This window comes from Balearica regulorum, chromosome 12, assembly GCF_011004875.1.
Source record: "Balearica regulorum gibbericeps isolate bBalReg1 chromosome 12, bBalReg1.pri, whole genome shotgun sequence".
Classification (NCBI taxonomy): domain Eukaryota; kingdom Metazoa; phylum Chordata; class Aves; order Gruiformes; family Gruidae; genus Balearica; species Balearica regulorum.
Window position 1 is genome coordinate 2835743 of NC_046195.1, and position 23590 is coordinate 2859332.

General features: G+C 60.2%; 2 protein-coding genes across 4 annotated transcripts; one reads left to right on the forward strand and one right to left on the reverse strand.

Moving 5' to 3' along the window:
* Nucleotides 1–1309: 1309 nt before the first annotated feature.
* SNUPN (snurportin 1) lies at nt 1310–11569 on the reverse strand. Of its 3 annotated transcripts, none has more exons than XM_075764278.1 (9): nt 11349–11563; nt 11000–11156; nt 10040–10144; nt 9848–9944; nt 9241–9338; nt 8964–9041; nt 7198–7278; nt 3076–3426; nt 1310–1769 (listed from the first exon to the last, which is right to left on the reverse strand). In XM_075764278.1, exons 1-8 carry the CDS (start codon nt 11528–11530, stop codon nt 3097–3099), a joined length of 1128 nt encoding a protein of 375 aa, XP_075620393.1. In that variant the 5' UTR covers nt 11531–11563; the 3' UTR covers nt 1310–1769; nt 3076–3096. The 3 variants fall into 3 exon arrangements, with proteins under 3 accessions (XP_075620393.1, XP_075620394.1, XP_075620395.1); XM_075764279.1 differs by lacking the exon at nt 1310–1769 and adding an exon at nt 2395–2911; XM_075764280.1 differs by lacking the exons at nt 1310–1769; nt 7198–7278 and having other exon boundaries at nt 2920–3426; nt 11349–11569.
* Nucleotides 11570–12031: 462 nt separating this feature from the next.
* Nucleotides 12032–16874, forward strand: SNX33 (sorting nexin 33). Its single transcript, XM_075764373.1, has 2 exons — nt 12032–14277; nt 15947–16874. The coding sequence occupies exons 1-2, from the start codon at nt 12837–12839 to the stop codon at nt 16198–16200; spliced, it is 1695 nt and encodes a 564-aa protein (XP_075620488.1). The 5' UTR covers nt 12032–12836; the 3' UTR covers nt 16201–16874.
* Nucleotides 16875–23590: the final 6716 nt, after the last annotated feature.

Below are 23590 nucleotides of genomic sequence, written 5' to 3' on the forward strand. Positions count from 1 at the left end.
CCGCCGGGCGGTGGGAGGGAGGGAGGGAGGGAAGGAGGGAGGGAGAGAGGCGGGCAGGCGGCCAGGGGAAGGCGGGGGACAGGAAGCCCTCCCCGGCGGGGCTGGGGGGGGGGGGGGGGTGAGGGGCACCGCCGCCTCCCGTGCCGGCAGCAGCGGGGATGGAGCGGGAGGAACCGGCGGAGCCCTGAGGCTCCCGCCCCGGGCCGGCTCGGCTCTGCCGGGAAGGCAGTCGCGTCCTCCGGCATCCCCCAGCTTCGGTTACAGCCTCGGCAGGCGATAGCACGGCTAAAATGGTGGCAGGCGGCCCCTGCCTGACATCCACCGGCGAAGGAGAGAAGGGCAGAGCGGGAGGGGAGGAGGGGGCAGCGCTGGGAAAGGGCGCCTGGACCCCCAGGGCTCTGCCTTCCAGCTTGAGCCCCCTTTGCACCCAGGCTCACGGGGGACCTTGGAGGAATCCCACAGGCTGCGCTGCCTGTTTGCGCCAGCCCACCACCAAGGAAAGCTCCCGGGGCCCCAAAAATCGTTCTTGTTTTTTTAATTCCGGACACACGCTGTACCCCCAAACTGTGCGAGCAGCGACCCCAGGACGGGAGCAGTCAGCCCGCCCTGCGGATCGGCTCCCCGGAGCAAACCTCGCCTCTCCCACCGGCCCCTTCCCGGCAGCGGCGTCCTCCCTTGCCGGTACTTCAGCCTTCCCCCGTGGGCAGGAGGAGCAGGCGTGCAGCTTCCCGCTACGCAAACGGGCGTCCGGGATTTCCATCCGTTTCTTCGCTCTCCCTCCTCTGCAATCCCTAAATTGCGTTCCCCGGCCGGGCACAGGTGTCAGATCCCAGATGGAGAACCCCGATCACGCCGCCGGGAAAGGAGCGGGGGGATCCTGGGGATGAAGACCCCGCACAGCAGCGGCCCCAGCGACCAGCTGGGCCCCGGGACAGGGGGACATTTTGTTCAGCTGAGGAGGACTGCGTTGGCAACGTGCCCGCAGCCAGAGCCTTTGCACCTAACTCGGAGAAAATGGAAGAAAGGGCAGAGGGAGCTGGATGCCGGCTCGAGGGTTGGCCGGCCGGCCGGCCTCGAGAGCTCCAGGTTGAGCTGCCTGCTCAGCTCTCCTGCCCCAGGCTAAAATCGAGCCCCCACCCCTCCTCGCTTACTGCCGAAGCTGCAGCCTGTTCCAGTCGGGAACAGGGCAAGGAACAGCTGGGAGCGGGATCGCACCCAGCAAATAAAATAGTCACAGCAACAAACTGCCTTGGCCCCGGTGACTTCCGTTTAACACCCTCTCTCCAAACACAGCCTTTCGTTTCCAACAGGAATTGTAAGGCAAATATTTATTTCTCCAGCCCAGCTCATGCTTTTAAAAGGGAAACTATGCGGCATCATCTGGAGCCGACGGAAAGCTACAGTTGCTTCCCCTCTTGCTCTCCTCCATCGATCAGAACAAGCAGCTGTATTTTTTTTCCTCCTGCCCACTCCCTTCCCTTGGCCGGAGGACCCTGGAAGGTTGCTGTAGGGCAGCAGGGAGGTGGTAACCTGAGCTGCGGCTTTCTCTGCCCTAAGGGATGCACAAATCTTACATCCAGATGCCCACCTCCGGGTTTAATTGCCTGACGAAGGAAAACTACGCTGATGGGAGGCTGGATGAGGTCTCCGGAGCTTTCTTTGCTGTCCTCTGCCGTGAGGCCGAAGCGTAGGGGGAACCTGCGGCCGGAGCGAGGAGGACAAGGCAGTCCAGGTGTTTGTCCTCTTCCCCCGGGCCAGTTGCTTCTATGCTAAAATCCAAAAAATAGTAAAATAAGCAGCCATTTGAAAGAGGCTGCAGCACGCTCGGCCGCATCCGAACGCTGCGGAGCTGGGGTGCTGTTTTCTCCCCTCCCGCAGCCAGCTCTGGCCGCAGTTAGGGCAGTTCCTGCTGCCCGCTGATATAATCAATAGCGGCTGCAGAGGCAGATGATCGCACGCAGCCCACACGCTTGGCACGGAAACAAGCGTTTTTCTGGGAAAAATGCAGGGGGGGGGGTGGTGCGAGGGCAGGATACAAGTGCCCCCGCTATCTGCGGGCAGCCATCCCCATTTTCGGTAACTCCTCCTGGATACGAGCCCTCCTCCGGGGGCATTTTCATAGACAGTCAGGAGGAAACTCCCCATCGGCAAGTACAATCGTTTCATCCCCGCTACAACCGGGGAAGAGGCAGCAGCCGGTGCTCGCAAAGCGGGTTCGGGCTGGGATAAGAGGGGAAGCGGCAGGGAGGGACCGAAGCAGCTCGGCCCGCGGAGGAGAATCAAACCCACACAAGCATTTCCTCCGCTCCAGTTAGCGTTGTAACCGATTTTTCAATCCCTATTTGGGAGGCACAGCACGCATCCACCCTTAGGTAGCAGGAAGACGCTCAAGAATTTGTCTTTCTGAGAAACCTTTTATTTGGCACAATCAATGCTAGCGTTTTTCAGAGCGAAACCATTCCTTCCTCCCCCTACTGAGAAAAGCCTCGAGTACAGGCTTCTGCCCCACTCGCGCTGCACGAAGCTGCGCGACACAGGGAAATTTAGTTTTTCTCGGTAACGCGTGGGTGTGGAAAGCACAGCTTTTGGATTTACAGCAGCCTGCTGCAAACTTTTTGTTACTAGAAACGGACTGACCACAAAACTTTCATTGAGAAGGCTTCGGTAAACAGCTGGATCAAAGGCTGAACTGCCCCGATTTCCGGGGCCGGGGCTGGGGTTGCGAGCAGCAGCTGCACCTCGGAGGTCTGAGCGCTGTTCCTACGCTGGAGCTTTGCCAGAGGCTTTAACAGAAGCAGGGTCAGGAGCTGAACCGGGGAACCCTGCAGCGTGGGGACGGATCATTTTGTTTCCCAGCGCACGACTGCCTTAGCAAAGAACCAGACAAGTCTGTTCAGGCCTCACAGAAGCCCTGGCAAAAAAGAAAAAAGAAAAAAAAAAAAATCCAGCCGCACTTGGAGCAAGATACTCCACTTTCGTGCCCTTTAAAGAGAACCTTCCTATCGTTACCTTTGCCCCCCTCTCGGGGAGCGTGAGGGACAGTGAGAAGCGGGGAACCTTTCGCTTTCTCCTTACCAACCGGTCTGTCCCAGCAGCCTAATCCTCCATCTGGCTCCCTGCTTCCTCCCGGCCCTCCGGAGAGTTTGCTGGCTGAGGGGTAGACAAGTGTTCCAGCTCGTAACGTCCGTTCCTCGCAGCCGCCGCGTTGCTCGAGTGACCCTTTTCCGCTGCCAGTTTTTTACTCTTCTTGCTCTCAATAATCTGCTGGAGCTGACGCCCGGCATAGTCCGGTTTGGCAGTGAGCGCGTTAACGGGCACGGCGAGCCCAAGGATTTCGGGTACCATGTAGGGTCGGAGCCAGCCCACCAGTGGGGTGCTGCCGGGAGTATAGTGGGTTTGCTTGTGATAAAAGAGAAGGCCATCAACCTGTTAATAAAAAAAAAAAAACCAAACAAACCAAAAAAAAACAGGAGAATGAATGAAAGGCCAGAGCTGGAGGCTTTTGCAGGTGGATGACAGAGCGCCAGACGACAGCACCGCTCTCCATTTACAGGCCAAAACTACCAGCTGGATCATTTTTCCCCTCGAGCAGTGCAATAAATAGCGGAAGGGAAAGAAGAAACCTGCAGAGGTCCTGCCCTGAAAGATGAGCGGAAGCTCAGCGACTGCCGGACAGCTTTACATCATCAAAGGCAAACAATTTCAGCCTGATGTCGGCACAGAACTTTTCCTCTGGTTGCTATGATGCCATTCTGCAGAAAAGCCGTCGGCTTTCTGAATAAGGCAGCGCGCAGAAAGGCCACTTTACTGGATTAAGGTTATTTTAAATAATACATTTAGAGAGTAATTAGTCAGAGCGCATGACGCCAAGGAGCCCTGATTCGTAACGCTGCTACGGCTCTTTCAGCTGGCTTATGCAAAATAAATTCTTCATGTTTCCCAAGAGAGAACTTCTCCAGCAATCAATGACAGTTAAGGGCACTCAGGACTTTGAAGGTTTAGGCCCTAACTCTTGTGCTGCTATTTCCACACTCGGCAATACTGCAGCTGGCTGACGTTTTCCCCGCTTCCCCGCCACGCTAAGGGATTTTCACCGCCGCCCCCCCCGCCTCTTCCTGCGCTTCCCAGGGGTGCGCTCTGCAGGGTTACATCCTGCTGCCAGGCAGACTACCGCTGGAAGTGGTGCTCCTCTTAGCTCAGCCTCACGAGCTCTTAAAAGGCTGTTTCCCTACAAGTAAGGGTGGCTGAGCGGGCAAAAGAGACGAGGAAAAGAGCCCACCTAGGACTGAATTGCTCCCAAATCCCTCCCCAAGCCTATAGCCCCCAGAATATATATGGCAGAACAGCACCTATACGGTGAGCTGAGGCATGGGTGAGCCAAGCAGGTTGAGGTGATATCTGCTACCATGCTGGACTGTGAGCCAGGCTGAGCAAAGAGCAGCGTACATCTGGGTCTGCTCCGTGAAGGCTAACCTTCAGCAGGGCAGGGAGAGCTTCTTGCACTACTCTGTCCATAATTTTCAGTCACTGTTAAGATCTTGCAAAGTAATCCCAGAAAAGGGGGGATTCCTGTGCTAGGAAAACATAAAACCAGAACAGTAAACATCACGATGAGCTTGTGTAACCCTCTGGGTATCTAAAGTACAAAGCTTCTCCCTCCCCCTGCCTCCCGGGAAGACTTGGGAAGAGACAGATTCTGCGACACCCCGGCACCACGCCTGCACATCCAGCCCATTCCTGCGGGTGCGCGGCCCTTGGTGAGCAACGGGGATTCTCCGGCACCCACAGGAATCTTTTGGCGAAGACCAGAGAGCCTGGAAAGGCTTCTGCCTTCCAGCCCACTCCAAAGACCTTCCCCAAGCTGGAGAATTCCAAGGAGTTCAGCCTGGTGCAGAGTTAGGTCACGTTCTTCCTTCCCCTGATTTCTCTTAAGTTACTCCCATGTTCCTTCCAGTTTAATTTGTTGGCCGGGCCCCTGTCCTGAGTCACCGCGCTGACACCAGCCACAGCAGAATAAGGGCCGACACTGCCCCTAAATGACCGAACCTGAGGAGAAACGGGCCTGGCAGGGCTTCACGGCCACGCTTCTCAGATTTTAGGTGCTAAGCGGTACGGCCGCTCCTTCACGCCGGGGTTTCTCAGAGCCTCTGGCTCCCCCTGCCTTCGCGGAGACCTGAACATTGTTTTATTCGGATCTGCGAGTAGGACAGTAGCTCTTCAGATCCACTCCAAAAACCACACTTCCAATTCAGTGCCAGTCAACTGATCCAAAGTCCACGGAATTCAGCGGAAAAAAACTTCCACTGAATACAGCGGATCAGATCCTAACTCTAAGGTTACAGATTAACTCTGCAGACCCAGATCCGAAAGCACTGACCACCTCTGTTGCCACCACCTGCACGAGATCCTTGTAAGGATCACAAGTTGATCTTAGGCCCAGGCCTAAGACGACCCCTATTATACTGCACGATCTACAGCAAGGCTTTATTTTGCCTTCTGCAAAGTTTATTTTGTTACGTGCTGCTGGTGGAAACTCTTTGCGGGGATTTCTTGGGCTCCCTCTTGTGGCACATCAAAGAGGCCCACGGCTCCCTTTGCTCCTGGAAGCGGCACCACGGTTTCTGGTGGGGTTTCTGGCTGCTTCGAGCCAAATTACACCATGTTTCACTTGTACCGACGTACCAACCAGAGAACCTGGGGGAGCAAAACACAGCCGGATTACAAGGAAGAGCCTCACCGACTCCATCTCCCTCCCCCAGTGTTTCGCAACGGTCTCCTTCGCAGGCCGAAACGTTTCTGTTCTGACCGCGGTGGGGCAATACTCCTCAGCCTTTTCTCGCGGGAGCAGACGGCCTCAGGAAGGAATGAAGCTTTCTTCAGCAAAGACGGGAACGACTGTTTCTACAGAGGCGCTCAGAGCACGTGTCATTGAGCACGTCAGCTGTAGGAAACCTGGGATGCCTTCTCAACGTTCCCCGACCCGCGTTCTGAGCCGGGGCTGGCAAGACCAGGAAGGAGCCGGGACTTTCCGACTCTCTCTCTCACGACTGCCCTGGCTTTCACAAGCAGAAGGCAAAGTCAGCCCTCGCAGCCAAATTAGCGTCCCTTAAATTTAAACCCGCACTTACGTTAATCGCTAACTCGGGCCGAGAGAGCACAAGAGGCACAGTTAAATCAACGTGGCTGTTGGCTTAGCGGGACAAGCAGCCTCTGGAGAGGCCGTTCCCGATCCAGGGCTGAGGCTGGGCACGCCGCAGGAACTGCTGCAGCCACCGGAGGAGCTTCTGGCTCCCAGATGTTTGTTGCCGACGCTGTGCCATCACCTCCTCCATCCTCTTCAGTGCCAAGTCAGCCAGGATAGCTACCAAAAGCAGCTCGAGCCGTTTCACCAGGGCATCCGGCTTGCTGCTCACAACCACGCAGAGCTGAACTGGGTGGCACGCCAGCGCCCTGCTCCCACAGCTCAGCAGAGAGGCCCCAACAGCACAACAGCACCTACTTCCAAAGCTGATGAAGCAAATGCAGGTGTCCTGTTCGGCCACTCTTGCGGGGGGCATGGTCACCTCAGAGCGAGCCAGGAGCAGCAGGAGCCAAAGGCAGGAAGCTGCCGGTTCTGTACCAAAGCACAAAGCAGAGCTCGCACTATCCCCTCCCCAAGACTCTAACATTTCCATTGCAGCCGTCTGCCCCCCAGCTCCGGTACGTCTCAGGCGCCCATCACCAACACCCAAACGCCTCGGAAACCCTCGGGAGCTTACCACCGCCCTTCTCTTTCCTCCCCACAAGACACAGGGTAGCTGCAGGTGGAAGTAGCTAGACTAAGGAAACACAGAGCCTGTGACAGAGGTCAGAGAAAGACACCGCTCTGCCCACCCCGCAGACCTCTCGAGAAACACCACCACGTAAAGGAGCACACCGCAGAGATCCTCGTGCCTGTACCCACGCAAGCCCACCCGGGGCGGCGGGCAGTACCAGCTCTGGCCCTAAAAAAGTCAGTTGCCACGTGGCAGCGTGACAGACATCCGTCCCCCGCACAGGGCAACGCCGGCGCAGCCCAGCAAGCTTCCCGCGGGCCTCGGGAGAGCACAGTTCCCCAGCGAGGGGGATGCACCTCTCTCCGAGCGCTGGCACACGCGCTGCGGGGCTGTTTTTAAGGCTGAAGGTCCACCCCCCCCCCCCCCGCCTGCGTGTTCTCACCTCGAAGGGGAAGTCCATAGCCAGCACCTTACACAGGCTGTCCGGGGTGCAGGGGAAGTTCTGCAGGCCCACAAATTTGAACTGAAAGAGTAAGAGAAGGTTAGAAGAGACAACTGCATGGCCTAAAGCAGAACGAGTCACTGAATCGCGCGCTGGTGCGGAGGAAAGATTCCCCCCAGTGCAAAATCCAGCCTGGGAGGGAAAGGGTGAGGGACAGGCATCGGATAAGTAACCAGAAAGGAGATCTCAAGCAGGGACCACATCATTAAACTGCCGTCCTTCCTGCCACGGGGTATCAGGGTCCCAAAAGCACAAAGAGGATTAGACCAACTCCTCAAAGGCCATTAACTCCATGATCTAGGCACAACCACTGGCTGATGAAGTCAGAGGGGACGTGACAGGTATCTCCGATTTCTTACTCGTTCCATAGCAATTAGTCTCTGCGATTACTACAGGTTATTGGGACGGACAGACCTCGGAACAGCAATTGATACGCAACCCCCAAGTCTAGAGACCAAAAGGGCAGGACCAAGCTGTCCTTCGGTGACCTTTAAAAGACCACCCATGGATTGCCACCACAATGCCCGGACGCCATGAAATCTAGAGCGCCCAGAATGATCTGTTCCAGGTATTTTATCATCCCAGTTCCCAACGACCCCCTCTCTGGCATTTAATAAGAGATGTGGACAGCAGAGACTCAGCGCACAGCTCCCACACGCTCCCGATACCTTTTTCCCAAACATCTAAGACTGCAGGAAGGCTTTTTCAGGAGAGCTGATCCCGAGACGCTCTTTAAACCAAAATAGAAAACGATGACCTCTGGGCAGGATGCAAAGCAGACAGATGTCTGCTCCAAGCTGCTGGCTCAGCTGAGTAAATCTTTCCACCCAGGAAATGAAAGCTGAAACGATCCCCCCTCCCCTCCGTTAGGTAGCCGTCTTCTGGCTATTCCCACTGGAGTCAGAACGGGTTGTTCTTCAAATACAGATCGCTTCGGTGCTGGCGGAGGAGCGCTCATCCCCGTTTATGAGCGATCTGCTCAACCCACAGGAGCTGCCCTGCTTAGCTGCGTCTGAGCACGCACGGGGGCCGCACAGCCATCAGGTCCCGCTTTGCAAACTGTGCCCCACGAGCCAGGCTGCCAAATCTCGTACGTCTGTCCCCCAAAAAAATCACTGTCCAACTGCTGTGTGTTCTAGGTCTGACCTCCACGTGCAAGTCTTCAAAGGAAGACTTTTTATCCTTGCTCAGCAGGGACTCTGGGTGGCAATCCGGCATCCGTCACGGCAACTTCCCTGACTAGTTCAAGCAGGAGGGAAGGCTAAAGCTTTACAAGCCTTTCCCCTTGCCTTGCGAGCCCAGACTACGCAAGAATAATTCCCATTTTAGTCAGACTGCCGACCAACACTGCCCCTGTAGAAACCACACTGGTTTTCCATTCCCTTTCAAGGGAAAGCTGAAAAGGGCACGGAAGTTAGCTGATACTCTGCAGCCTGATCTCCCTCAGCACTTTGGCTGGGGAAAAAAAACCCACAAAAAACCCCCACCAAACCCACACTCATTTACAATACTCAGTGGTTCTATTTACATCCTGAACATGGCATCCCATTTCATCAGAAGTACCCTTTGAAGCCTGATCTGTGAGGGAAGGGAAAAAAAAAAAAGAAAGACAAAAGCTTCCACTTGTGAAAGAAAGTGCAGAAGCCTGCTGAACAAGAGAGCTTACCCCCCCATCCTCCTTCTCCTCCCAGTACAAAAGAACTTACTGGATTAATCCTGCTTTTCTCTCCCAGCCCTTCCTCCTCTTGGATCTTTGAAAAAAGCCAGAAGAATCTGAAGTCGGTCTGTGAAAGGAGGTAGAGACTTAATGACTGTCAGCACCTGCCCAGCATCTCCATTCCTCTGCACTCGCCGAGATTTACAAACCCAGTTTCACCTACAGAACCAGCCAAAACCCCAAACTCTGCTATTTCCCTCCCCCCCCCGCCCCGGTCCCCAATTATTCCAAAAGGAATGGCAGGGCAGAGCGGGCAGATTCAGTACCTGGCAGTCATAAACGGGGTGTCCTCTCCAGCACATCACATCCAGGATATAGTACGTCTGCTTCGCCTCGTTGTAGATGCAGTCTAAGATGCAGTACACTGCGCACACAAACACAGGGAGGTCCGGACGTGCTCCAGAGACTGCCCAACCCAACAAGTAATCGCCAGATCAAACCTCTCCTGCATTAAGCCTGGCCTGACGTAAGGCCAAGAGATCCCCTGCTGCTACCAGAAGCTGCCACCACAGAAAGCCTTTAGCCTGAGGAGTCCAACAAGGCTACAAAGGTACGAGCCAGAGGCACAGCAAGCAGAGGCACGTTTCAGAAAATGGCATTTATCAAGCAGTAACCCCTCCTCAGGGCAAGAAAGCAACTGCAAGAGGTATTAAGAAAGACCACACCGTAAGCTGCTCTCTGTCAGAAGACATTGAGGTTTAAGGGTGTCAGTTAACCAGGCAGCTAATTAAGAAACATTCTTATCTAGCATAACGGTAGATTGCCCACGTGTAGTTATCCCCAGAGACACACAAACAGGCCTGAAGGAGGAGGTTCCCCCCTCCAGGAGGGGGTTCCTTTCTCTCTGTCCCGAACGCCTCCTCACGCCGTTACCTTTCTCGCTGGTTGAATTGTGCCGGTTCCCGCCCGGCAGCAGGGATGGGAACCTGTTGACACAGAAGCCGCTCTTGGTGTAAGCCGCTGTTGAGCCCTGCGAGGAAACGGGAAGGAAAAGGAAAGTCAAGCAAGGCACACGGGCCAGTCTCCCGTCTGTTGGGAAACAGATACAGGTCCTATACCGCTTACCCTGGACGCCACGACTAGTGCCCTTTTCCCGACGGGACACACCACGACAACCCACTCCTGCTCCAGATCCAAGGGGACATCGACCAGCCATTCAGACAGCATCAGCTACCAAGAAATCCAGGGAAAAGGAAAAAAAAAAAAAAAAAAAAAAAGCAGTTAGCAACAACTCTCCTGAAGTTACGGAAAACTCACAGCCAGAAGGGCTCGACTGGGTTTCTACAGCTGCACTGGGTGCTTCAGGGGCAACTTGCATTGCTCGTCACCCTGCATTACAGCACCAAAGGGGCTCCCTCCCTCTCTCCAACCAACCTGCATAACAGACTCTCCCCCAGGTCCTTCTCCTGCTTCCCAGCTGCTGACTGAACTTCAGACTACAGCACGGGGCTCACAGTCCTTGCTTGGACACCTTGGTCCTCACTCCAGAACTTTAATTTTTTTTATTTATAAATACATGAAACAGCTTAGAGATTCCTAAGTACTAGGAATAATAAAGAGCCCAGACAAGTTGACCTCTTGAGAGACTGTCTGGCTGTGATCACCTGAAAGGCTGTACGTCTTTTAGGACCAATATGGCACCGAGGCCGATAAAGCCCATCGGCTGAGGTTTCCCCTTCCTTCCCGGTATCCCAGACACGGGGAGAGATGGAAGTCTTTAACTGACCGCTGCAGAACAGGATACAAACACTGCCAGCTGAGCTGAAACCTCCCAAAACACACAGGCAGCCCATCTCTGCCTGTACTCCATTTGAAGGCGGCACGTCTCAGGGGCAGAGCTGAGGCACGGTTCCTCCCTGAGCACCAAGCCAGGCAGGACACGTTGTTCTCAGCCCTGACGCAGCCATCACCACGGCTGCTCAGCACGCCCAGCCCCAACCACCCCACATCCCTCACTCTGCCCGACCCTGCGTTCCCACCCTCGCTCCATCACAGGGAGGCAGGCAGAGGCACGCAGGTCCTCACCTGATTGGCATAGCGCTTGGGCAGCTTCTTGCCAGCATCCACGTCCATCTCCTCTTCCTCTGCATCTTCCCCCTCCTTCTCCTCGCCCTCGCTCTCCACCCCTGCCCAGTCGTCCTCCGCCAGCCTCCTGGCATGGTTCACGTAGTCCAGCCGCCTCCTGAGGGGGAAGGAAACAGCCCGGCTCGCTCTCTGCGGGAGACAGGCCACCCGTGTCCCGTCCCCCCCCGCCCCAGGAGCCCCGGGCCGCGTCTCCACAGTCCCGGCGGGCCCAACACGGGCCTGCCCACCCCCAGCGGCGCCCCCGGCCGGGCCTCCCCTTCCCGGAGCCCCCAACCTCAAGGGAACTAACTCTTTCTGGAGGCGGAGGAGGCGCTGACGGCGTTCGGCCTGGCCCGGACCGCTGCGGGCCTTGTACGCGGCCAGACGGGGGTGCGGAGCCGCCGGGCTGTTGGGCGCCGCTAAGGCCACGCCAACCGCCAGCGCCGCGCTCAGCTCCTCCATGGCAACGCCCGCCCGACGGCCGCGCGTCATGACGCACTTCCGCCCGGCGGCCGAGGAGTGGTGCCGCGGGGCTGCTCGCAGGCGCCCCCTAGCGGCGCGGAGGCTCCATACCCCCCTCCCGCCCCGCCGTTTCCCCCCGCCGTGCCTCAGTTTCCCCTCCCGCCGGGAGCGAGCGAGGCGGGGACACTCGGGACACGGGCGTGGGGGGGGATACACACACACACACACATTCCCGGGCAGGGACGTGGGGACCTACCGCGGGCAAAGATGGAGGGGGACACCGGGGCTGGGGGCCGGAGGGGACACCCCGTGCAGGGACCACCGCGGACAGGGATTCTCGGGAGCATTCCCGGGACCGTTCCCGGTCAGAGAGACACGGGAGCAACCGGTGCCGGTAGCCGTGCCCCCACCCGTGGGCTGGATCCGCCTGCCCCGCACCCACCGCCGTGCCGGCTGCCTGCAGAGGGCAGCGCGCGACCTGCCGAGCTGCGAACCGGGGGTGGGGGGGGGGGGGGGGTGAGGGGGGGAGCCGGGCTCTGCCGTGCGTCACGGGAGGCACCGGGCACCCCCACCGGGCACCCCCACCGGCACCCACCTCCGGCCTGCCTGAGATCTGCGGATTTCGGGGGGGGGGGGGGGGGAATCAAACCACCACCACCCAATCGTCATAATACTAATTCCACCAAATCCCGGCAAACTCGGCCCGGAAAGGAATTGCAAAATCCCCGGGGCCGGGATCACCGGGAGGTTGGGCTGGGTTTGGGGCCGGTTCCCGGCGCTTTCCCGGCACCCACCGCCCGGCGGGAGGCACTCGGGGTGTTTCATCCACGGGAGCCCCGAGGGAGAAAAGTCGCTTTGGATCGATTTCTTCGTTGGCAACCGGATCTTTTCCTCCCGGAAAGCGAAACCGCGGGATCAGCGTCCCACCGAGATCAAACCTGCGTGGACATGGCCGAGTCCGGCTCCCGCCCCGGCCGGCGTTCACGTCCCGGGGGAGCGAGGGAAGCGGCCGGGGAACGGTGTTTTTAACCGGGGCGCTGGGAGCGGGCCGATCGCTCGGACCTACGGACCTTGGCGTCACCTCGTAAGGGATTTCGTCTCCATCTATTTTTATTTTTTTATTATTTTTTACGTTTCCCTGCGAAACCGGCCAAAGCCTTTTCCCACAGCGCGGGTCGGCCCCGGAGTCGAGCGAGTTTGCGGTTATCGCCGGGGCGGGGGTGGGGGGGTGGGGGGCGGTTGTTTTTTTGGCCGCGGGGATTGCGTGACGCCGTGGTTTTCCCCCCCCCCTCCCCACGCACCCACCCGCCTCCCCTTCACCGCCCCGGGACCGGCCATGGCGTTGAAAGCCAGAGCGCTTTACAACTTCCAGAGCGAAAACAAAGAGGAGATCAGCATCCAGGAGAACGAGGAGCTCGTCATCTTCAGCGAGAACTCCCTGGACGGGTGGTTACAGGGTCAAAACAGCCGCGGGGAGACCGGCCTCTTCCCTGCCTCCTACGTCGAAATCCTCCGCTCCCGATCGAGCTCCAGCTACACGGACTACTCCAGCAGCCCGGCCGGCTCCCCCGGACACGACTCCTCCTTCTACACGGAGACCCCCAACCCCGGCATCTCCTACCAGGGCAGTTTTGAGGATGACGATGATGATGATTGGGATGACTGGGACGATGCTTGCACGGTGGTGGAGGAGCCCCGGAGCGCGCCGGGCACCAACGGGCACCCTTCGCCCAACCTGCAGTACCCGGCGGCGTACGGCCACCACCAGTACGCCGGTTACCGTCCCAAACCGGCGTTGGAGAGGCAGGACAGCATGAGCTCCTCCAAGAGGGGTAGCGTGGTGGGGAGGAACCTCAACCGCTTCTCCTGCTTCGTCCGCTCGGGGGTGGAAGCCTTCATCCTGGGCGACGTGCCCCTGATGTCCAAGATCGCCGAGGCGTACTGCATCGAGATGGGCTCCAAAGGACCCCAGTGGAGGGCGAACCCCCACCCCTTCATCTGCTCCGTGGAGGACCCGACCAAGCAAACCAAGTTCAAGGGCATCAAGAGCTACATCTCCTACAAGCTGACCCCCAGCAACATCAACTCGCCCGTCTACCGGCGGTACAAGCACTTTGACTGGCTCTACAACCGCCTCCTGCACAAGTTCACGGTCATCTCGGTGCCCCACCTGCCCGAGAAGCAGGCCACCGGGCGCTTCGAGGAGGACTTCATCGAGAAGCGCAAGCGGCGGCTGATCCTCTGGATGGACCATATGACCAGCCACCCCGTCCTCTCCCAGTACGAGGGCTTCCAGCACTTCCTCTGCTGCCGCGACGAGAAGCAGTGGAAGCTGGGCAAACGCCGGGCGGAGAAGGACGAGATGGTGGGCGCCAGCTTCCTCCTCACCATCCAGATCCCCACGGAGCACCAGGACCTGCAGGATGTGGAGGACCGAGTGGATGCCTTCAAGGCCTTCAGCAAGAAGATGGATGACAGCGTCCTGCAGCTGACCAACGTGGCCTCGGAGCTGGTGCGCAAGCACGTGGGGGGCTTCCGGAAGGAGTTCCAGAAGCTGGGCAATGCTTTCCAAGCCATCAGCCACTCCTTCCACATGGACCCCCCCTACAGCTCAGACGCCCTCAACAACGCCATCTCCCACACGGGCAAGACGTACGAGACCGTGGGGGAGATGTTCGCCGAGCAGCCCAAGAACGACCTGTTCCTCATGCTGGATACTCTCTCCTTGTACCAAGGGCTCCTCTCCAACTTCCCAGACATCATCCACCTCCAGAAAGGTAAGGGTGGCTTCTTCCCCCCGTCCCCCCCCCGGTGATGACCTCTCCTGAGCGATGGTCCCACGTGGGTGGGAACAGCATGGGGAAATCCTGCGCTGTGCAGGGATGGGGTATGAGGATAGGGGTGGGCACGGGGATGGGAACGAGGATGGGGACCGTTGCCTGGGGCTCCCCGGGAGGCAGCACGGTCCCCGCTGGCAGGGCTCCCTGGTCACCCCGGCCTGGGAGAAACTGCTGGAGCCGTTGGGTCCAGGACCAGGTCGTGCTCCGAGCGATGCCGTGGGTTCCACAACCGCTGCTGGCACTGCCGAAGCGCTTGGCAGGCTCCAGGATGGCTGCGTCACATCCCCACCCACCACCGCTCGTCCCTCCTCATCCTCCCTCCCCAGCAACCGGGGTCAAACTCTTCGAGAGTATTTCCCTGCCCCTCCGAGCCCGGGACGGGTGGGTTTAGCACCCCCGGGGCGTCGGGGCTCCCCGCGTCCCCCTTGTCCCGTTGTGCTTGCGGGTCCCCTGGGTGTTCGGGGGGGCCAGGGAGGAGGAGGAGGGCGAGAGGCGTCCGCTCTGCCCTTTCCCGGGGCGGGCAGCAGGCAGGCAGGGCTCGGCGTCCCTTTGCGCCCGGGCAGCGGGGCGTGACGCAGACGGGTGCGGGAGCGGGGCCGAAGTCCACGCCTGCGTTGGCATCCCCAGGTTTTTTTTTGGGGGGGGGGGGGGGGAGTAGGGGAGGGACAGGGAGTTTTCCCCACGGTGCAGCCAGGGTTGTCCGTGTCCAAGCGTGTCCGTGCATCGCTCCGCATCCTTGGGGGAGGCTGGGACGGCGAAAGGGGAAGGGGAGGATGCGATCCAGCCCTGGCCGCCTTGTTTACCGCGGCGGGTGAAGAGGGGCCGGATCCCATCCGGAAGCGAGGCCGCGTGGGCAGGGCGGAAGGCAGGATTTGGCCTCCAACCTTTGCTTCTTCCTCCTCCTCCTCCTCCTCGTCCTGCTCTCCGCTGGGAGCAGGGCAGGCGCAGCAGGAGCACCGTAACCCCGGGTCCGGCACCGCCGGCGAGGGGCAGGGAGAAGGGAAAAAAGCCCGGCGAGCTGCGGGCCAGATCCTGTTTTCAGGCCAACGGCCTCGGCTGATGAGGGGGGAGGAATGCGGGGCCAGAGCCAGGCAGGATTCTTTCGAAACCGAGCCGTAAAAATAAATGGAAGGAGGGGGGAAAAAACGGGGGTCAGAGCATCAGCTGCCTCTGGGAGAGGGAGATGCTTTCCCAGCCGAGCTCTGCGTGCCCTTCCCGCACCCCGATTCACCGCCTCCCCAGCTGGGGTCCCCCAGGGCTGCTCCTGACCCCCCCCTCCACCGAGTGACGTCGAACATTTGCAGGGCACGCTTGGCCGTGACGACACCGCCCCGCGTTAGCTTCGCGCCCCGAGCCTTAATTCACACCCCTCCGGCATCCCAGACCCCCAAACCTCCTGCTAAATATGAGGGTGACTGCCCGGGGACAGGGCGGAAAAGGAGTTGGGGAGGTCAGAGTCCAGCGGGAAAAGGCTCCCGGTCGTTCCCTGCCCGGAGGAGGGGGATGGGACCCCACGGCGCTGCCCGGGGACGTGCCAGGGGAAGGGGGACGGAGGGTCGCAGGGATCCGTCAGCCTCTCACCCTTCCCCCCCCCCCGCCTCGCCAGGAGCCTTCGCGAAGGTGAAGGAGAGCCAGCGGATGAGCGACGAGGGCCGGATGGACCAGGAGGAGGCGGACGGGATCCGCAAGCGCTGCCGTGTGGTGGGTTTCGCCCTGCAAGCCGAGATGAACCACTTCCACGAGCGGCGCGTGGCCGACTTCAAGAGGATGATGCAGTCTTACTTAAAGCAGCAGATCGTCTTCTACCAGCGCGTCAGCCAGCAGCTGGAGAAGACGTTGCGCATGTACGACAACCTCTAACGCCTCCGCTTGCTGCCCCGCCGAAATCACGCACTTCTCTATCCGCAGCCTTGCAGACCTACTCTGTTTGTGAACGGGCTGAGAACGAACGGGAACTCATGACGCTAGTGACCAAATACCTTCGGGCTTTCCTCCCCCTTCCCGGGCGGGCAGGCTGCGGTCCTGCGGGGAAGGGCTCGCCCGCGGGCTGGCCGTGCCACCTCTTTCCCTGGGGACCTCCCGCCCCGCCGCGGGTCTGGCGGGGATGCGGGGGGCGGTCACGAGAGAGATGGACGTGGAGGTAACGGCGCCGCTGTCTCTGCCCGGCGATTTTTAGCTTTCTGAAAACCCTTCCTCCCGGAACAGAGAGGTGGGTGCATCCCAGCCCGCTGGGAGAAGAAATCAAAAGCGGTCGACATTTTGCACACTCAAAGCTTTTCTGATGGAAAAAAGGAGAAGAAAAAGATCTTTATTTGGAAAAGAATGATTTTTTTTTTTTTGTCACGAGATATTTTCAATATTTTCCATTTTTCGCAAATGTTTCTGCAGCATTTTTACCAATCAGTTTTTAAATAGACACACAGAGGCGAAGGGAAATCTCTTTCTCGAGCATGGCTGTTGACTGGGAAAAGGGAGAAGGAGAAAAAAGAAAAAAAAAAGAAAAAAATAAAAACCCCACAGCCTTTTCAATAAAATTGTCAGTAGAAAAAACACCCACCTCCTTCCCAGAGACGTCTGTGGAAAACGGAGCCGCTCCAGAATCCCAGGGAAGGCTCCGCATCCGAGCATCCCCTGGCTTCCAGCCAGCTTCCGAAAAATCCCCGTACAGTGGGCGGCAGTGGGGGGGGGGGGCTGAGCACCGAGGGGAGGGGGTGTCCGTCCCCCTGCCCCGCACCGCCTGCCCTCCCGCTCTCCAAACAACCCCACCGAGGGGTAAATCCTGCCCGGCTTCGCTTTGCCCAGCGGTGCAGGACCCACGGCAGCGTGTGGCTGCCTGGGGAGACGGCGGGGCTGGCACGGGGACCTTGTTTTCGAAGGGAAATGACTGGGATAAATCACAGTGAGGAAAGTTAGGGCCGGCTTGGCCTGGCTCCAGGGTTAAAATTAGCCCCGGCATGCGGGCCAGCGGGGTATTGTTAAAATAACAGCGGCGCTGGGAATGCGGCGGGCTGCGCTCCGTCCTCCCGGAGCCCTCCCCGGCCCCCCAGCCGCCGAAATACAGCCGGAGGCATCGTGCAGCCTCCGTCCAGGCAGGATGTGTTTGCTCCTGCATCCCATGGCCCCATCCCACCCCATCCCCACCCCACCCCATCCCATCCCACCCCATCCCACCCCACCCCAGCCCCTCCGGCAGCAGCAGCCCTGGGAATAGGGCAGCTAAGCGCCGTGCTGACCCCGCGGGGGTTAACGCTTCGCTCCCCGGCCCCGCTGGCCCTGACCAAGGTTGTCTTGGCCCCACGTTGAGGCCAGATGCTGCGTAGGACAGTGTGTCCCTTCTCCACCCTGACCCCGCTGCCGCCGGCTCTCCCCCCGGGAGCACAATGAGTGCTGGGTTTGAGCCTGCCACTGCCGTCCCCGGGCAGGCAGCCAGCCTCCGGCACGGCACGGCACGGCACGGCGAGCAGCCTCCGGAGCCGTGCCGGCACCCAGCTGCGGCATCCCGGGTCCCCCAGACCCCGCTCGACGGGGAGATGCTCTGCCTGAGGTCTCCCTTCGTGGGTCCCCAGGATGCCCCGGAAACTCGCGGCCACCAGCGGATTTTGGAGGGTTCGGGAATTAATCCTCCTTCGGAGCCACCCTGATAAACGCTTGCAGATTTGGGCCCCGAACGTGGGCTGGTCACACCCTTGGCGAAGGCTGAACGCTGCAAAGAGCCGCCTCTGCTCGCAGGGTGTGCGACCGGAGCGGGGAGATGTCCCAGCACCCCAGGAGCTCAGCCTCCGCTCCAGCATCCCGGCACGGGGACAGGGACGGGACGGGGATCCTGCCGGCTGCGTGCCCCCTCTGAATGCCGTGCCTCAGTTTCCCCAAGGGTGGCCTTGTGCTCTCTGCGGTCCTCCGGCACCGCGCTCCCAGGCCTGGCTCCGCACGGCAAACCCATCGGACGGGAAAACCTCCTTCCCGTGCCCCGGTGCTCCTGCCCCGTCGCCGAGCCCCCTCGCGCAGCAGCAGCTGCTGGGTGGGCACCCTGGGGTGCAGGGTGGCGGCACGGAGGTGGGCCGGGGGTGCAGGCAAGCGCTCCCCTCGCGCCGGTGGTTTGGGTCACTGTCCCTTATCCAGGACTCAGGCTGTTCCCTGCTCAGGGTCACGGCATTAAAAAAATACCAACCCCGGGGCACGCGGGGCCGAGAGGAAATGCCGGTAACACGGGGCAGGTCCGCTTCCTCCTCCCGCTTCCCGAGGCTGCTTTCACGTGGGAAAGCCAAGGACGCGGCACCGCCGTGAGCCCCCACGGGTGGCCGGGTGGGGAGGTGGCGGTGACAGCGGCCGGTGCGTCCTCCCCCTGAGGGCACCGCAGCTGGCACCGGAGGGCCCGGTTGGGTTGGCGGCTTCCAGGAGCTCCGTCGTGGAGAGAGAAAACCCAGCAGAAAACCCGGCATCCTTGGTTTGAGCTCCGGGAGCCGCGGGGTTTTAACGCGGGCCAGGCCGGCAGGCAGCAGGGACAACCCGGACCCAAGCCGTCCCCAGGTACCCCCCAGAGCAGCAAGGCTCCGCTCGCCGGGATGAGCCACCTCAGCCAAACCAATCCTGGTCACCCCAGCTCGCTGCCCCCCTCTCCGAGTCCCGCCCGGATGCTGTGGGGTGAGAGGACCCCTTTCTGGGTGTAGAAGCAGCTGGGGACCCGTGGGGACCAGACGAGGCTGGGGACGTGCTGGGTGCCTCCCGCGCCCGCAGCTGCTCGGAGGTTCCCACCAGCCCCGAGCGCTCAATAATTCGGGAGCAGACACCAAAGCAGCCCCGTGGCCCGACCCAGCTCTTCCCCACGGCAAAGGGGAGCACGGGGTGTGTGTGGGGGTGCAGCTCCCGGCAGCGGGCAGGATCGGGCCTGCCGCTTAGCAAACGTGTTGGAGAGGCAGGGCTGCCAAGGGGGAGCAGGGAGCGGAGTCACGCCTGCTTGTTGGGGCTGGCAGCAGCTCCGGGGCTGCACGTGCAGGGGATGGAGCCGAGCGGGATTTTTGCCACCCAAAACGGCTGAGGGGTCCCATCCGGACCCAGCCCCGCTGCCCTGCGAGGTGGACGAGCGTGTGCTTGCGCGGAGGCAGCAGGACCAGGGAACTGCACGTGGGAGGGCACGGGCACGGGGCGGCAGCGACCCAGGGGCAGAGGGAGACAGCTCAGACTGCCAGCTCGAATCTTTTAATCACTGCAGTTCTCAAATATTTCCAAAGTGTGACCCTGCCTCGGCTCCTCCAGGCAAGGCAATGAGCTCCGGCTGACTCCTCTGGCCGGGGCTATAAATGCTCCCTTCTGCTCCCAGCCCAGGGCAGTTATGGGGGGCTCAGCAGTGCCCTTGCTGGTGGAGTGGGCTGGGAAACTCCTGCTGCAATTAAAGGTGGTTCGCAGCCCTCCTTGTTCCCCTGGTGCTGAGTCCTGCAGCCCCTGGTGCTCTGCAGCGGGCTGGTTACACACACACCCCCAGCCAGAGCCGGGGTGATGCTCGGGGCAGGCCCTGTCCCAGCTCTCCGTGCCAGGATGGATGATCTCTCTCTGGTCCCCGGGAAGGTGCTGAGCCCGGGCAGGTAGGTGCTGTGCTGCTGGGGAGCTGTGTCTCTGGGTGTGTTGTGGGGTTTTTCTTGGTTTTTTGTTTTTTTTTTTTTGCAGGAGGGGTGGAGAGCCCCGGCTCAGGGCTGTGGTTATTCCCTCCGTCATTGTCTGCCTTGGCGTTGCTGGGTGTGGAAATGGAGGTTAGGCTCCATCTGGCTGGAATTTAAATTGGCAGCCAGGCTGGAGAGCCACGGCAGGCTGCGGCCGCCTGCGGGATGCTTTCTGGTGTCCAGGTCCTCATCTCTCCACCCTTTCCCCCCGCTTACCGAGGCTTGGGGAGCTTTATCTCAGGTGGGCAAGGTGAGGGCTGGGGGGGGAATACCAGCCTCCTGGGGACAGCCCTGTCCCTGCGTGGGCTTGTCCCCACCATCCCATGAGGTTCTCCCGGGGTGACGTGCCCGCAGTCTGCTCTTCCCCCCACTCCCCGGGGGCTCTGCTCCGTCCTGCCGGGCTTGCTGCCAGCCCAGCCCGTTCCGCAGGCTGCGGGCACGGCTTGCAGAAATGGGGCAAGCACGTAGCAGGGAGGGAAGGAGGGCTCCCGGCATCCCGGGGCGCTGGGCTCGGAGCCGAGCGGAGGTGCTGAGCCTCGTCACGCCACGCAGCAGCCAGCGTGAGGCCTGGCTCTGGGTTTCCCATGTGGGGCAGCTCCTGGGAGGACCTGGCCACCCCCTCACCTGCCTTTTGGGGGGAATGGGTGTCCTCCTGCCCTCCTAGGTAGGGTCTCCTGGAGACTTCCTCCCTGCCATGGGGGAGTGTGACCTGTGCCCCCGAGGGGACTCCAGCATGTTCTCCCTGCTCCCAGGAAAATCCAGAGGCTGGTCAGAGCTGCCAGGGGGGGTTTGGGATGGGGACAGGGAGGCGGGAGCCCTGGGACCATACTTTGCCTCCCCCAAAAAAAGAGTGGGGGCTGCCTACGTGATGTGCTTGGTGTCCCCAGGAGCAACGTGGACGTCGTTGTCACAAAGTCCTGCAGCCTGTGGTGGTCCGCAGCAGCGGAGGAGGCTGGGGGCGTGATGCTTCCGGGGGTCCCAGCCTGGTGTGCAGGGCTGGGACGTGCCTGGCTGGGAATGAAGTCCCTCTTCCGTCGAATCCCTGCGTTGGCAGGGCTGAAGCTTGCGGGGAGGATTTCGGAGCCACATGATCCTGTCAGCCCGGGGTGGATGCTGAGACAAACCTGTTTGGCCTATTATTTGTTTGCATTTGAATAGGTGCCTGGAAACTGGTTCATGTCCCCTCTGGCTCTGGGTCCGTCCCCAGCCCCGGTGTCTCCCGCTGACCCTCCCTGGGCTGGTACCAGGGTGCTGGTATCGTCATTAACCCAGGAGAGCTGTGGGATGGGGCTGCCTTCTCCCCGAGCCCTGCAGCTGCTCTTGTTTCCCTGAGCTGAGCTCAAATCGGGACGTTAACCCCAGTGCCGGGCTGAGATCCCGGCAGGGCTGCAGGGACTTCCCGACGGATCCATGTCCTGCCCCGGGATCCAGCTGCGGGGGTTTCCCAGCAGAGCAGGAGGAACTCCTTGCTTCTGGGGCTTACAGAAAGCAAAGGTGACTTTTTAACCAAGACCAAAATAAAGTGAGACTCGTTGGCATTTTGGGGCTTGTGAGCCCTTGTGTGACCGCCCGGCAATCCGGTGGTCAGGCACCGAGATGCTTTTACCCAGGTGGTCACCTCAGGGTCTGGAGGTGGCACAGAGGACAAGGGACACCAGCTATTGAGTCCTCGCGCCTCCTGGGTGGTTCTGCTTGGTGATGTCCTTGCTTTTGATATTCTTTTTCCTACCCTTTAGGAGGCAGGTGAGGTGTGTCACCTCCATCCTGTCACACCTCTGTGAGTCACTGGGACTTGCTCACTGTCCTTTGTATCTGGGTGTCTTCTGGCTCCTGCCCTGCCTTCTGCCACCCCACGCTGTCCCTTAGTGAGGCTTTGCTGTAGGCTGGCTCTCCTCTTAGCCACCCCCTTGTCCCCTGGCCTGGGTGTCCGAGAAGCTCCGGGTACGTGTATGGGGGTGTGTGTCTTGATGCCCTGTTGATCCAGGTGCCCTCAGCACCTTCTGCCCTTGCTGTTGCTCCCGCACCTGATGTCCCCACTTCACCCCAGCCCTCCATTCCTCTGCACTCAGGCTGGGTGCAGCGATGCCCCCCCAGCACCCGGAGCAGGGGTGTCCCCATGTCCCTGGGGACAGCAGACTTGCTCTGGGTGCCTTCTCTGGCCTTAAAACCACGGGTAGAAGGCGAAGGAGGGATTCCTGTGAGATTCCTGTGAGATTCCCCAGGGAAACACCAGCGGCTGTGCTGAGGGAGAGACCCGGCAGCAGCTCCCCGGAATAGGGCACGTAAGTTCATGTCAGCCAGCTGTGCACATCTGGCCTGCCTGCAGGGTGGGGGCAGCGCATCTGGCAGAGCAGCTCTAAGCATCTTCCCTAAACCTCTGCGAGCTTTATAACCAGCTGGGCAGGGAAGGGTGCAGCCTAGCTCCTGTCACCCCCGAAACCTCCCAGATCAGAGCGGTTCTGGCCCAAACTGGGGTGGGGGGGGGGCGGGCTGCACCCCTGGGCGAGCAGGCAGCTTCGGTGCTGTGCCCTGGCCGGGCACAGAGCCCACGGCGCGCCGGGGAAGGCGGGGATGCTGTGCTGGCTCCTGACGCAGGGAAGTCAAAGGACCTGGCCAGGAAATTTTGAGCTTGTTTAGGCTGTGGTTTAAGCGTGTTTAAGCCCCTGTCCCCGGATCCTCAGCCCTTCCCCAGGTGGGTGGCTGGCAGCACCGAGGCTGGGCCTGATCCTGCCCCATCATCCTGCCCCAAACCCCAGACAAGCCGAGCAGAGCCAGCAGCTTTGCTCAGGATTTAAACCCCGCCAGCAGAGCTTGGCCCCGGAGAACCGCGATCCGTGCTGGCGTTTTCCAGGTTACTGCCTGTCCTCCCCTGACCCTGGGAAGTGGATGTTTCCCAGCAGTGGGAATACAACTTCAAGCCTTAAAAATAACCTGCTTGGCTTTCGATGCTCCTCACAAAATAGGCCACGTTCCTTCTATTTAATCCCTGGGCGCAAGGCGAACAACAAAAAAAATCTTTCAAAAGGAAAACATGGCAGATGCTTCCAAGGGGATCTTTGATGGACGTCACCGGCTTCCCTGCAAACCTCCATCCCTTGCTGGGGGAGGTACGTACTTAAAGATAATAATCGATGTGCTTGTTTGAACGTGACGGGGAAGGCACAGAGTTAATCTGGAAGAGGGAGGTGATGGCACTCCCTCCGCTCTACGGGGAGAAGTTGTCCCGACCTTTCAGGAGCAGCACCGCCCCGGCGAGCTGTGAGCCGTGGCGTGGGCAGCCCGGTCACACCGTCCCCACTTTGCGGAGGGGAGAGGGTGTGATTGGCCTCTGAGCAGTAGGAAATGTTGGGGTTTTTTCTCCATCTGGATGGAGCAGGAGGAGGGTTTTGGTGGCAGCGGGGAAGGAGGTGCGGGCTTGGCACCCGTCGGCACAGGCTGCCTCCGCCGTGCCCTGTCGGGGCTGGGGCACACGTGGGGAACGGTGCTGCCCGCGCCCCAACGTGCCAGCGCCCACCAGCTGGAGTGGGACGGGTGGGATTTACCACTTGGCACACAGTTGGCACCATAAACACAGCCAGGAAAACTGCCGGCACGGT

Coding starts and splice junctions, on each gene's coding strand:
- SNX33 (XM_075764373.1), top strand. CDS start 12,837: ATGGCGTTGAAAGCCAGAGCGCTTTACAACTTCCAGAGCGAAAACAAA. Junction 14,278..15,946: donor CATCATCCACCTCCAGAAAG/GTAAGGGTGGCT, acceptor CCGCCTCGCCAG/GAGCCTTCGCGAAGGTGAAG.
- SNUPN (XM_075764278.1), bottom strand. CDS start 11,530: ATGACGCGCGGCCGTCGGGCGGGCGTTGCCATGGAGGAGCTGAGCGCG. Junction 9,339..9,847: donor CAATTCAACCAGCGAGAAAG/GTAACGGCGTGA, acceptor TTGTGTGCGCAG/TGTACTGCATCTTAGACTGC. Junction 7,279..8,963: donor AGAAAAGCAGGATTAATCCA/GTAAGTTCTTTT, acceptor TTACTCTTTCAG/TTCAAATTTGTGGGCCTGCA.